Source organism: Pan troglodytes, chromosome 1 (genome assembly GCF_028858775.2).
Source record: "Pan troglodytes isolate AG18354 chromosome 1, NHGRI_mPanTro3-v2.0_pri, whole genome shotgun sequence".
In the NCBI taxonomy this organism is placed as follows: Eukaryota; Metazoa; Chordata; class Mammalia; order Primates; family Hominidae; genus Pan; species Pan troglodytes.
This window is the reverse complement of record NC_072398.2, coordinates 23364004-23377146: the sequence shown is the minus strand read 5'-3', so window position 1 is coordinate 23377146 and position 13143 is coordinate 23364004. Positions and strand designations below refer to the sequence as shown.

Sequence of the window (13143 nt, the reverse complement as noted above, 5' to 3'; positions counted from 1 at the left end):
GCGCCCGGCTGCCTCGACATCTATACGGTGAGAAAAGAACAGTTCCTCCTTCAGAGGGCAGCTGTGAGGATCAAATGCTCAGCACAGTGCCTGCCCCACATCAAAGCAGACGGCTTTCCCCTTTATTCTGGGCTGCTGACCCACAACCCATGCAGCCCACTTGGCTCTTCCCTGCCATTAGCTTTGGCTCATTCTAGAACAACACCTTGATCCAGACCAAGGGCCTGGCCCCTTATTCCTCTCATCCCTACTTCTAGCCCTTGGACAGTGCTCTCGCAGAGAAGCAGGGAGGACCTCACAAGGGCATCAAGTTCTCCAGGATGATTATTTAAGATTAAGCCTAACAAAAGCAAGATATTTAAAAATAAACTTTATTAAAGCAGTTAAACTTAGCATTAAATAACACTCTTTAAATGGTACACCTATGAAGCAAGAGTTAAATATAAACACAGTCTAATCCTGTACACTTGTGATTGTGACAATCTTAAGTTGCTCACTTCTTTCCCATTTACCAATTCAGAGAAAGCCCCTTTCCTGTTTTCTCTCTCACCACTTTGCCTTGGCATCAAACCAACCCTGCCTTGGGCTTCAGCTGCAGATCCTCCCCAGCCCCTCCTCCCAGCTGGGCTGACTCCAGTCCCAGCCCCAGTCTCCACCAACTGAGCAGCGTACGCAGGGTTGTGTCTGGCTTCCAGCATCTACCACCCCTTCAGAGCAACTTCCAACATGGGACAGGAGAGGAAGCTCGCATTGCTTGGTCTGAACAGATTTAAGGAGGTTTTATCACAAGGACCTGAAAACTTCCTAAGCATGCTTTCTCCTTGCACAGCTGAGGAGGGGCAATGGTGGGAGCGGGGCAGGGGGGTGGCAGGGGTGGCAGGGGCTCTCAACTAAGGGCTCTGAATCAGAGGGGATAGATGCTGCCTTAGTCCTTCTTGCCTCCCAGGGCCAGGCTTCTTGTGAGGAGCTTCCCTGGGCTGGAGGGGGTCAGTGTGGAGACTGTGGGGGATTCCAGCTTCACTCTGTCTAGGAGGGTCTTCTTAAGGGCAGCTGGGGAGATCTTTTCTTGGTCGGCCATGGACTGTAGCTCTCTGCAGACAAAACCCCAGAAGGATTAAAGGAAGGCAATAAACCCTGGGGCCAGAGCTTTGAGTCTCCACTATCTACACAACCCTCAAGCTTGTTGATCTGACACCACCAAAAATTAGAGCCCCAAGACAAACACTTCCCAACTAGTACTTCCCAACTAGTACTTCTAAGAAGTATTAGTTACCTAAGTTAGGGTTTGCTTATTTATCTCATTTGATCAGAGCCCCAAGTGGTATCTGTGATCACACGGGGAGAGTGACAGGCTTTGGAGTCATAGATTCAAATTAGAATCCTGTCTCCATCACTTTTTAACTGTTTGACCTTGGGAAAATTATCTCTGAGCCTCAACTTCCCATCTACAAGTCAAAGTTAATCCTGGTTATCTGAAATGCAGTGAGAATTAAGTGAAGTAAGGCTTGCAAACTCTTAGGTAAACAAAATCTACTAAGTTGTGGTTATTAACAGAGCACAGACTCCAACACTGCTAAATGGGACCCAAGACAGCAGGTTCCGCAAATGGTGCTCAACCCAGCCCAGGGACCAACCAGGACTGAAGGGTCTGGGACAGAAGTCCGCGGGATGGACTCACCGTGTTCGGATACAGGAGGCCTCAACTGCATTGATGAGCAGAGAGCGGAAGCCCCCACTCTCTAGAAAGTGCAGGGCGTGGATGGTGGCTCCCCCAGGGGAGCAGACATTGTCCTTAAGCTGGCATGGATGCTGCTCCGAGTCCAGCAGCATCTTGGCAGCTCCCTATGGGGAAGGGCACATTAGGAGAAAGTTGCTGGTGTGCGTTGGAACAGGCTTCCCCATACCCACTGCTCCTGCCCAACTGCTACCCCAGCTTCCCAACCAACTCCCACCCCAGTTCAGTGATGCACAAGAACCTCCATTCTACACCCTGGTCCTGAACATGCGGGGGAAAGATACTGACCAGCAAAGCCTGGGCCCCGAGTTGGATTGCCAGGCGCCGTGGCAAACCCATCTTCACCCCACCATCAGCCAATGCGTCCAGAGCCATGAATGCCTGTGGAGACACTCACTAAGCCCCAGGCCATAGGCACTGAAGGACCTTTCCTTAGGTCTGCTTTCTGATGACTAGAACTAGCTCCAAGGGTCAGCATCCTGTACCAGCCAGCTGTGCCCAAGAGGTGGGCACCACCCCCAGTCCAAGCCTGCCTGCCAGCCCATCTTGCTGCCTGGGTTCCTAGAAGGCTGAGCAAGCAAATGAGGGCCTCACATAGGCAGGCCCGCTGCCACTGAGCCCCGTGACAGCATCGATGAGGTCCTCTTCCACCTCAGTGCAGAAGCCCACGCTGCTCATGAGCTGCTCCAGGAGCTGCCCATCCTCCACCAGGGCATGGGTGCCCGTGGCGTACACCGTAGCGCCTTCCCGCACTACCACAGGTGTGTTGGTCATGCAGCGAATCACTTTGGGGGCTGGCTGGAATGCCATCAGCTTCTAGGGTGAGGGAGAGAGCCGAATGAGTGGCCAGGGCATGGCTCCCACCAGCACCCACCCATTAGCTGCCATTCGTGGGTCAACCCTCCCCTCACACAAGGGGCATCAGGGCTGAGATGGGCACCTTCTCCACAGAGCTGATGGTGACACCAGCCGCACAGGAGACCACGATGTGTCTGGCTTGCACGTCGGCCCCAATCTCATCCAGGATGAAGGGGATGATATGTGGCTTCACAGCCAGAAACAGGACGTCGCTGTGCTTCACCGTCTCCTTGTTGCTGCGTGTCAGGTTCACACCCATCTTCTGCAAGAGGAGACTCCCAGCTCACAGTGCTGGAGCAGCCTGGCTATGCCAAGGCCTCCCAGGGAGCAGCTGAACCCCTGCCAAACCGATTCTGCCAGATGCAGCCTGGAATTCTTAGCTTTATGCCCTCAGGGTTCTACCCCTACCCCAAATGATACAGTTTCCCATTGTTGGTGCTGGACAAGTAAGCACAGGCTTGGAGCATGACAAACTTCTCCATGGTAACCAGGAAGTGGCTGCCCTTCTTCCCTGCCAATCTTCTGGCATCTAAGGCACTCCTCTGCCAGGTAAGAAGGCCCTATGGTGAAAGTGGCAGGGCAAAGGGAAATGCTAATACCTGGTCGTCAGAAGCACAGCTGAGTCAGGCCCTATCCTAACCCTGGCCGCTTGTTCGTGGGGACCACACAGTCTCCATGTGGTCCAGGGCTAGGCTGGAAGCCATCCATCCCTCTATGACTCCAAACTGAGAAGCAGGACCCTCCAGTGCTAGGCACATCAGCCCACCCTAGGCACAGACACTGCCTGTCACCTGCCTCATCAGCCATCCTCTCCCACAGAGCACAGGTTTTGGGTGAAGACTTGGAATATGTTTTTGGAGAACAGAACAACTAACTCACCAGATTCTTCCCAATATGCTCATTCACGACTCAGAATAACAGCAAAGTGGCCACTGTTGTAAATGAGGAAATAGCCTCAAAGTGGCTGAGTACTTTAAGGTCATACAACTCGTCTATTAAGAAAAATGGCTGAGCGCAGTGGCTCATCCCTGTAATCCCAGCACTTTGGGAGGCCAAGGCGGGCAGATCACTTGAGGCCAGGAGTTCGAGACCAGCCTGGCCAACAGTATTCTCTACCAAAAATACAAAAATTAGCTGCGCGTGGTGGGTGCCTGTAATTCCAGCTACTCGGGAGGCTGAGGTGGGAGGATTGCTTGAACCCGGGAGGCGGAGGTTACAGTGAGCTGAGATCGCGCCACTGCACTCCAGCCTGGGCGACAGAGTAAGACCCTGTCTGAAAAAAAATTTTAAAAATGAGTATTTATTAGGTACCTACTATGTGCCAGGTGCTTTCATCATATAATCACCTCAGTTAATCCTCTACCACTCCAGTGTCTGGATCTGACCCCCAGTATGTCTCCCTGGGTGTTCCCACCACACTGAGCTGCCCAAGAGAAGGTGGAAAGATTGTGATGTTCCTGGAGTGAAGGTCACCGCCGGCCAAAGACCAGCACTTGGGCGCAGGGGCCGGCCAGACTCACTTCATCTCAGGTCATCCTTTTCCTGGGCCTCCACCCGCTTCCCACTCCGCCCGGCTCCACTTACCCTGAGCGCGGACACCGTGGGCAGGTTCATTTCCGGGGAGCTGGCTATTATCTTGTGAGCCGACAGGATGCCTGCAGAAGACAGAGCTTTTCAACTAGGGGTCGCGGCCCAGCCCGTTACCACGCTTTCCCTGGCTCTAAAACCCAGAGCCGTCCTAACAGTGCCAGTCTCCCTCTCCCCCTCAACCCTCTGCGAGGACAGAAGACGCACTTGCTGCTCAACCAGAGTCTCATCTACCCCACCGGACGCAAACTCCCCTTTCATTCGCTCATGCTGGTGGGACGGAGGCCCTCTCGGGCCTCGGGACCGCCCGCGAAGCCGCCTCCCGCCTCCACGCGCTTGCCTGCGGCCGTGAAGCCCCGCGCCAGAGCATAGGCCAGCTGGCCGGCCCCGATGAAGCCCACGCTCATGGTCCGCGGTTCACGCCTCCTGGCAGCCGCACAAACCCCCTCAGCGCGGGACCGGAAGTAACGCTAGGGGAAGGGCGGACAGCGCAGGGGCGAACGGGCGGCGTGCCGAGGACGGAAGAGCTAACAGCAGCTTCTGGGATGGTTCAACTCTGTTCTCCCCCGGCGGATATCTCCCGGGCGGCTGATGGCGCCTTAGGCCACGTGGCCCCGCCCCGTCCGGGCGACCAATCAGTGGCCAGGATCTCGGGGCAGGCCAATCCGCGGCCGCGCCAGGGCCGCATGCCCGCCTCCTCCGCTCGCGACTGGAGGGTGGAACTCCGAGCTGGAGTCCCGGAAGCCCCTGTGGCAGCTTGGCGTGAGCTCCAGGCGCCCGCCGGCCCAGGACGCCCGACCCCCCCCCCCACCCCCCCACCCCCCCACCCCAAGGCTGAGGTCGCCGTCCCTAAGCCACCTCGGGCTCAGGGCTGAGGCCTGGCCCAGGCCTGGCTAATATTATTTCTGGCGCTGGCCATCAGATGCCCCTCAAGGCCCACAGGAATTCTCCAGGTTGCCGATTTGCGGGGATGAACGAGGCCCTCCTGGCGTAGGTTCAGACCGGGTGGCGGAGAGGCGGCACCAGGGTGGTCAGCCGCGGCTTATTCACTTGAACTTGAGTGTTTCTCGCGAATTTGTCCAAACTAGATACAAGAAGGACAAGTTCGAGTCTCCGATTCTTCCGCGAGCCCGCACACCCCAGTCCCTTGCTGTCACTTTCCTTTTTTTTTTGAGACGGAGTTTCACTCTTGTTGCCCAGGCTGGAGTGCAGTGGCACGATCTCGGCTCACTGCAATCTCCGCCTCCCGGGTTCAAGCGATTCTCCTGCCTCAGCCTCCCGAGTAGCTGGGATTACAGGCGCCCGCTACCACGACCGGATAATTTTTGTATTTTTAGTAGAGACGCGGTTTCACCATGTTGTTCAGGCTGATCTTCAACTCCTGACATCAGGTTATCCGCCCGCCTCGGCCTCCCAAAGTGCTGGGATTATAGGCGTGAGCCACCGCGCCCGACCTGTCTTTTGCTTTTAAAACCTCCACCAATGTGATGTTTCCTTTTCTATCAGTAGTAAATATAAGGGGCCGCAGGGAACAAATGACAGAAGTAGAGAGGAAGAAGGTGGTGTTCCTAGAGGACTCAGAAGAGCTGGGGACCCTTAGTTCCCATGGTGTCTCTGCTAGCTTTTCTAGTCCTTTCCGTGTAATGCACACCCCCACTCCCAGGCAAGGGGCTGCTTTCTGTGAACTTCCCTGAGCAAGTCCCCAGGCCCTCAGTTTGTGCACCCTTTAAAGTGAGGACCAAATATAATATTTACTATTAAGCAAAATAATGCTCTGTTTTATTTATTTATTTGTTTATTGAGACAGAGTTTCGCTCTTGTTGCCCAGGCTGGAGTGCAATGGCACAATCTCGGCTCACTGCAACCTCCACCTCCCGGGTTCAAGCGATTCTCCTGCTTCAGCCTCCTGAGTAGCTGGGATTACAGGCATGCGCCACCACGCCCGGCTAATTTTTTGTATTTTTAGTAGAGACAGGGTTTCTCCATGTTGGTCAGGCTGATCTTGAACTCCCGACCTGAGGTGATCTGCCTGTCTCAGCCTCCCAAAGTGCTGGGATTACAGGCGTGAGCCACAGCACCTGGCCTCTGTATTTTTTAAATTAGAAAAGTAATACAGACATATTGAAGAAAGTTTGGAGATAAAAGTAAAAATAAAATCATCCACATCATACTTCCCAAGGATAGTTTCTTACAAACATTTTTGGTGTATTTCCTTACACTATCATGTCCTATGCATATCTACTTTCTCCATCATTGAAAATAAATGATGTACATGTAGTTTTGAAATTTCTCTAGTAGACATGAGCATTTTCCAATGTCACTGAAAAGTTATTTAAGACAGTTTTAATGACTACTTATTATATGTATGTACCTTACTGATTTAACCATTCAAAGGTCAATGTTAGGTTTATTGATTTATATAATAACTTACTGAGCCAGGTTCTGGGAGTATAGCTATGAACAAAACAGACAAGTTCCTGTCCTCATAAAACATCAATTTATTATTATTTCTTATTGTTATTTATTTATTTATTTTTGAGACGGAGTCTTTGTTACCCAGGCTGGAGTGAAGTGGCACGATCTCGGCTCACTGCAACCTCCATCTCCTGGGTTCAAGCGATTCTCCTGTCTCAGCCTTCCGAGTACCTGGGATTACAGGCATGTGTCACCATGCCTGGCCAATTTTTGCATTTTTAGTAGAGATGGGGTTTCACCATGTTGGCCAGGCTGGTCTCCAACTCCTGACCTCAGGTGATCCACCCGCCTCAGCCTCCCAAAGTGCTGGGATTACAAACATGAGCCACCACTCCTGGCCTTCAATTTTTTAAATTTTTGTTCATATTATTGTGATAAAATCTTTGCCTGACTCATTATTTTCTTAACATGACTCCCAGAAGTGAGTTTTGTAAGGTCCAGTGGTTTGGGGCTTTAAGAGCTCTCATAGCTGCCATGTTGCAGCATAGCCTAATGGTTACCACCGTAAAGCTCTGAAACCAGAAACCCAGCAGAAACCAAACTGGCTGAAGGAAAAGGGGGGCTTCTGTACAGCGCTTGGGAGAGGCACAGGGGAGCTCACAGACCAGAAGGGGCACCTACAGAGAGCAGGACCTCAGGAATGGAACTAGAACACTGCGCTGCCAGCACTTCCCCTCTTCTCTTTGTCTCATTTCTGTTTGCCTGCATTTGGCCTCCCTTTTGTTGTAGAGGAGTCTTTGTCAGGTCGTGAGGAAGTTGGGAGTTTACCCTCCTTCACAACTTCCTAATGCTGCCTGCTTCTCTGCAGGATACTCACCCTCCCCATAGTCCACCAGGGCACTGCAGGGCCCTTTGCTTTTCCTGGCTGTGGTCTGTTGTGGGGAGCTCTGGATCTGACCTGCAATACAGGAGGTTGTGCTGAAGCTGAATGTGTGTTTTGGAGTAGGGTGTGGGGGACACTTGTGTCTCACTCCTTTCCGACCCCTTACATACACCCATCCCTTACCTGGTTGCCTTGCGTTGATATCTCCCGTTTCCGCTTCCAGGAGCCAGGGTGAAATGGGAGAACTGCAAAAGCCTAAGAAAGGATGGCCGGGTATGGTGGCTCACACCTGTAATCCCAGAACTTTGGGAGGCTGAGGCGAATGGACCACCTGAGGTCAGGAGTTGGAGACCAGCCTGGCCAACATGGTGAAACCCCATCTCTACTAAAAATACAAAAAATTAGCCGGGCGTGGTGACGGGCACCTGTAATCTCAGCTACTCAGGAGGCTGAGGCAGGGGAATTGCTTGAACCTGGGAGGTGGAGATTGCAGTGAGCCAAGATTGTGCCACTGCACTCCAGGCTGAGTGACAATGTGAGACTCTGTCTAAAAAAAAAAAAAAAAAAAAAAGAGGCCATGTTGGTGACCCCCAGTGTTGGCTTCATCCCCAGCCAGGACTGGCCACATAAGACACGGAGTAGCAAAGGCACTTGCTCCCCTCAGTTTGGACTTAGGGCAGCAAGTGAGCCACTGACCACAAACTGTTCTTTTTTGTGGTAGTTTTGATCTATTATTTTTTCATCTCCAAAGTTTAAAGTTTATATATACAAAATCTATTATATTTTATTTTTAAAAAATATAAGATGGAAATAAAAAAGAGCAAAAGAGAAAAGAAAACAACAAAAAATAAAAACAAAGTAAGAAAACAAAAAAACCCAAATATATATCTATATAATATATATATAAAATAGAGACGGGGTCTCACTATGTTAGTCTAGGTTGATCTTGAACTCTTGACCTCAAGCAATCCTCCCTCCTTGGCCTCCTAGTGTTAGGATTACAGGCATGAGCCACCGCACCCAGCCTGTTACCTATTTTAAATGTAGGTAAGCCCATTTTATTCTCTTTTAATGACCTTGCTGACTCTAACGTCCCATTTCCTTGGTGCTGTGGCCACTGCCTTGGTTTCTAAGGCAATCACATCTGATGCCTGTGGAGTTCCTCTGAACTGAAGTTGAGGAGAGGAGAGGGGAAGCCCTTCTTTCCCATCCAGCCACCCTAAAGGACACCCCTAGCCTTGCACTGCCATCCTGCCATGGGACATGCTCAGTCCCTGCTGGCACTTGTCTCCTTGGGCACCCACTATCCTTTTGCTGTCTCGGAGCAGACACATCCACAAAGCTGCCAGGACTGCCCACCTTCACCCCTCTACTCCCATCCTCTCATCCACCAGTCAGGTTCAGCTGTTTGTACCCTTCCTCCCTCTTCACTCCCCTCTGTCCTGCCTGATGGCCCTCTCCAGCTGTCTCAGACAAAATGGATACTGCTTCACTTCTGTCTACTTCTGCTTCTTCACTATCAGGGCCTCAGGGCCTCCCTCTAAACAGCAGGCCAGTCTCTCCTATCTCTAAACAGCAGGCCAGTCTCTCCTAAGAACTGAGATGACCTAGGAAATGAGAGAGAAGCCTGTGCTGCTCCCAGATAAACAGATGGCAAGTGCCTTGGCCCTCAATCCTCCCTGTCCTAGGAGCCTCTCCAAAGAGGCGCATTTTTGAGTGCATTTTTGCATTCTTTTTGTTATTGCATAAATAATCCATGTTTACTTTAGAAAAATTAGAAATGAGATCAAATGGAAGGCTGGGTGCAGTGGCTCATTCCTGTAATCCCAGCACTTTGGGAGAACAAGGCAGGCGATCATTTGAAAACAGGAGTTCCAAACCAGCCTAGCCAACGTGGCGAAACCCTGTCTCTACTAAATATACAAAAATTAGCCGGGCATCATGGCCTGTGCTTGTACTCCCAGCTACTCTGGTGGCGGATGCAGAAGAATCGCTTGAACCCAGGAAGCGGTGGTTACAGTGAGCTGAGATCGTGCCACTGCACTTCAGCCTGGGCGACAGAGTGACACTCTGCCTCGAAAAAACAAAAAAGAAAGAGAACAAATGGAAAAACATTGTTTTCAATTCCACCACACAAAGATTTAGAACAAATGTGACCCTTTTGGAGAATAACTCTCTTCACTTCTTTTTCCCATGCAATAAGCACATTAAAACTTGATTTTGGCCGGGCGCAGTGGCTCATGCCTGTAATTCCAACACTTTGGAAGGCTGAGACAGGAGGATCACTTGAGCTTAGGAGTTTGAGACCATCCTGGGCAACATGGCAAAACCCTGTCTCTACCAAAAAATAAAATAAATAAATAAATAAATAATAAAAATAAAAAATTAGCCGAGTGTGGTGGTTCGTGCCTGTAGTCCCAACTACTCAGGAAGCTGAGGTGGCAGGATCACTTGAGCCTGGGAGGTGGAGGTTACAGTGAGCTAAGATCCTGCTACTGCACTCCAGCCTGAGCAAAAGGGTGAGACCCTGTCTCAAAAAAAAAGAAAAAGAAAAGAAAGAAAAAAAAGCAAACTATCGCAAGAACAAAAAACCAAACACCGCATGTTCTCACTCATAGGTGGGAATTGAACAATGAGAACACTTGGACACAGGAAGGGGAACATCACACACCGGGGCCTGTTGTGGGGTAGGGGGGAGGGGGAGGGATAGCATTAGGAGATATACCTAATGTAAATGATGACTTAATGGGTGCAGCACACCAACATGGCACATGTATACATATGTAACAAACCTGTACGTTGTGCACAAGTACCCTAGAACTTAAAGTATAATAAAAAAAAAGAGAAAGATTTAAAAAAACTTTTTTTTTTTTTGAGATGGAGTCTAGCTTTGTCACCCAGGCTGGAGTACAGTGGTGCAATCTCAGCACACTGCAACCTCTGCCTCCCAGGTTCAAGTAATTCTCCTGCCCCAGCCTCCTGAGGAGCTGGGACTACAGGTGTGCACCACCACACCCAGCTAATTTTTGTATTTTTAGTAGAGACGGGGTTTCACCGTGTTGGCCAGGCTGGTCTCGAACCCCTGACCTCAGGTGATCCACCCATCTTGGCCTCCCAAAGTGCTGGGATTACAAGCGTGAGCCACCATACCTGGCCAAAATCTTGATTTTTTTTTTTTTTTTTTGAGACAGAGTCTCGCTCTGTCGCCCCAGGCTGGAGCTCAGTGGCGGGATCTCGGCTCACTGCAAGCTCCGCCTCCCGGGTTCACACCATTCTCCTGCCTCAGCCTCCTGAGTAGCTGGGACTACAGGTGCCCACCACCACGCCTGGCTAATTTTTTGTATTTTTTTTTTTTTTTTTAGTAGAGACAGAGTTTCACCATGTTAGCCAGGATGGTCTCCATCTCCTGACCTCGTGATCCACCCACCTCGGCCTCCCAAAGTGCTGGGATTACAGGCGTGAGCCATCGTGCCCAGCCAAAACCTTGGTTTTTAAAATAAGTATTTACTCATGCTGCATGGAAACAGGTGATATGCAAAAACCAAAATAATTTTGTTTTAGGATGGTGGGATTATGGGTGGTTTGCAATACATTAAAAATTATCTTTAATGTTATTTATTTATTTATTTATTTATTTTTGAGACAAGTTCTTGCTCTGTCACCCAGGCTAAAGTGTAGTGGCATCATCACGGCTCACTGCAGCCTCAACTTCCCAGGCTCAAACACTCCTCCCACCTTTGCCTGCCAAGTAGCTGGAACTACAACCACTACTCCTGGCTAATTTTTTGTATTTTTTAAAGTATAGATGATGGGGATGGTCTCACTATGTTGTACAGTTTGGTTTTGAACTCGCAGGCTCAAGCAATCTGCCTGCCTTGGCCTCCCAAAGCGCTGGTATTACAGGCTTGAGCCACTGCACCTGGCCCTTTATTTCATCTTTTAAGTGAAAAAAAATTGTAATTACATCCTACTTCTAATGGGATTTGGCTTACTGTCTGTATTAATTTTCTATTGCTGCTGTATTAATTCATCACAAATTTAGCTGCTTAAAATGAAACAACTTTATCTCACATTTTGTAGATTTAAAGTCTGAGTTTGAGGCCATGCTGGGCAATGTAGGGAGACCCCTGTCTTTACAAAAATTGTAAAAATTAGCCAGTATGGTGGTATGAGCCTGTAGTCCCAGCTACTTGGGGAGAGGGAGGTGGGAGGATCACTTGAGCCTGGGAGATAGAGGCTGCAGTGAGCTATGATGGTGCTTTACTCCAGTCTGGGTGGCAGTGAGACCCTGTCTTTAAAACAAAACAAAACAAGACAAAAAAACAGTCTGAGTAGCCTCAGCTGGTTTCTCTGCTCCAGGTCTCATAAAGACAAATCTCCATGTCAGCTGATGATCTGGGCTCTTATCTGGAGGCTCTGGGGGAGGATCCACCTTCAGACTCATTCAAGTGTTGGCAGAATTCACTTCCATGTGGGTGTAGAACTGAGGTCCCCTTTCCTTGCTGGCTATCAGCTGGGAGTCAACCCACCTTTTAGAGGCCACTCACATTCTCTAGCTCATGGCCTCCCTCATCTTCAAACCAGCAGTGGCAGGACAAGTCCTTCTCATGCTTCAGATCTCTTCGACCTCTCCCTTCTACCTCATCTCTCCTGCCTCCAGCCAGAGAAAGTTCTCTGCTTCGAAGGGCTCATGTGATTAGATTGGGCACACTCAGATAATCCACGATAATCTCCCTATTTTAAGGTTTGTAACCTTAATTACATATGCAGCGTCCTTTTTGCTATGTAACATAACAGTCACAGGTTGCAAGGATTAGGGCCCAGGTGTCTTTGGGGAGAGCGTTCTGTCTACCACACTGTCTCCCTATCCTAATGAGCACACCTTACATTTTGAAATGAAGCCAATCTCCTGCGTTTTTTTTTTTTTTAGCTCACACTCAGCCTGGTGTGAGCAGGCCCATCTTTGTCACTGATTGCATGTGACTGCCTGGGAATCCACAGATCTTTCAGAGCCACAGATACATCACTGTGTAGCTGGTAGAGTTCTTCAGGTGGATATTGATATCCTTCTGGTACACAAAGCAACCATATGCCCTGGTATTTACAATACCCCAACTGGAAAATCTTGGCCCTCTTTAGACATTTTTTAGCTCTATTTTTCTTCTGTTATGATTTTAATTTTTTTTTTGAGACAGAGTCTTGCTCTGTCACCCAGGCTGGAGTGCAGTGGCACAATCTTGGCTCACTGCAACCTCCACCTCCCAGGTTCAAGTGATTCTCTACCTCAGCCTCATGAGTAGCTAGGATCACAGGTGTGCACCACCATGCCCGGCTAATTTTTGTATTTTTAGTAGAGATGGGGTTTCACCATGTTGGCCAGGCTGGTCTCGAACTCCTGGCCTAGAGCGATCCACCCGCCTCAGCCTCCCAAAGTGCTGGGATTACAGGCACGAGCCACCACGCCCAGCCTATTTTTCTCTTATTATTTAGTTAGTATTAATTAGCTTTGCAGGTAAGAAATAGAGAGTCCTTTATCCTGAAGTACAGCCATGCCTCACTTAACAATGGGGATATCGGCCTGGTGCGGTGGCTCATGCCTGTAATCCCAGCACTTTGGGAGGCCAAAGTAGGTGGATCATGAGGTCGGGAGTTGGAGACCAGCCTG

The 13143-nt window shown here is 49.9% G+C and overlaps 1 protein-coding gene across 3 annotated transcripts; it reads right to left on the bottom strand.

Moving 5' to 3' along the window:
• Window positions 1-353: 353 nt before the first annotated feature.
• PYCR2 (pyrroline-5-carboxylate reductase 2) lies at window positions 354-4824 on the bottom strand. Of its 3 annotated transcripts, none has more exons than XM_514237.8 (7): window positions 4521-4824; window positions 4178-4248; window positions 2676-2855; window positions 2330-2551; window positions 2024-2116; window positions 1679-1842; window positions 354-1091 (listed from the first exon to the last, which is right to left on the bottom strand). In XM_514237.8, the coding sequence occupies exons 1-7, from the start codon at window positions 4585-4587 to the stop codon at window positions 926-928; spliced, it is 963 nt and encodes a 320-aa protein (XP_514237.2). In that variant the 5' UTR covers window positions 4588-4824; the 3' UTR covers window positions 354-925. The 3 variants fall into 3 exon arrangements, with proteins under 3 accessions (XP_514237.2, XP_009439847.1, XP_063647501.1); XM_009441572.5 differs by having other exon boundaries at window positions 4388-4758; XM_063791431.1 differs by lacking the exon at window positions 2330-2551 and having other exon boundaries at window positions 4521-4817.
• Between the last annotated feature and the right edge of the window lie 8319 nt (window positions 4825-13143).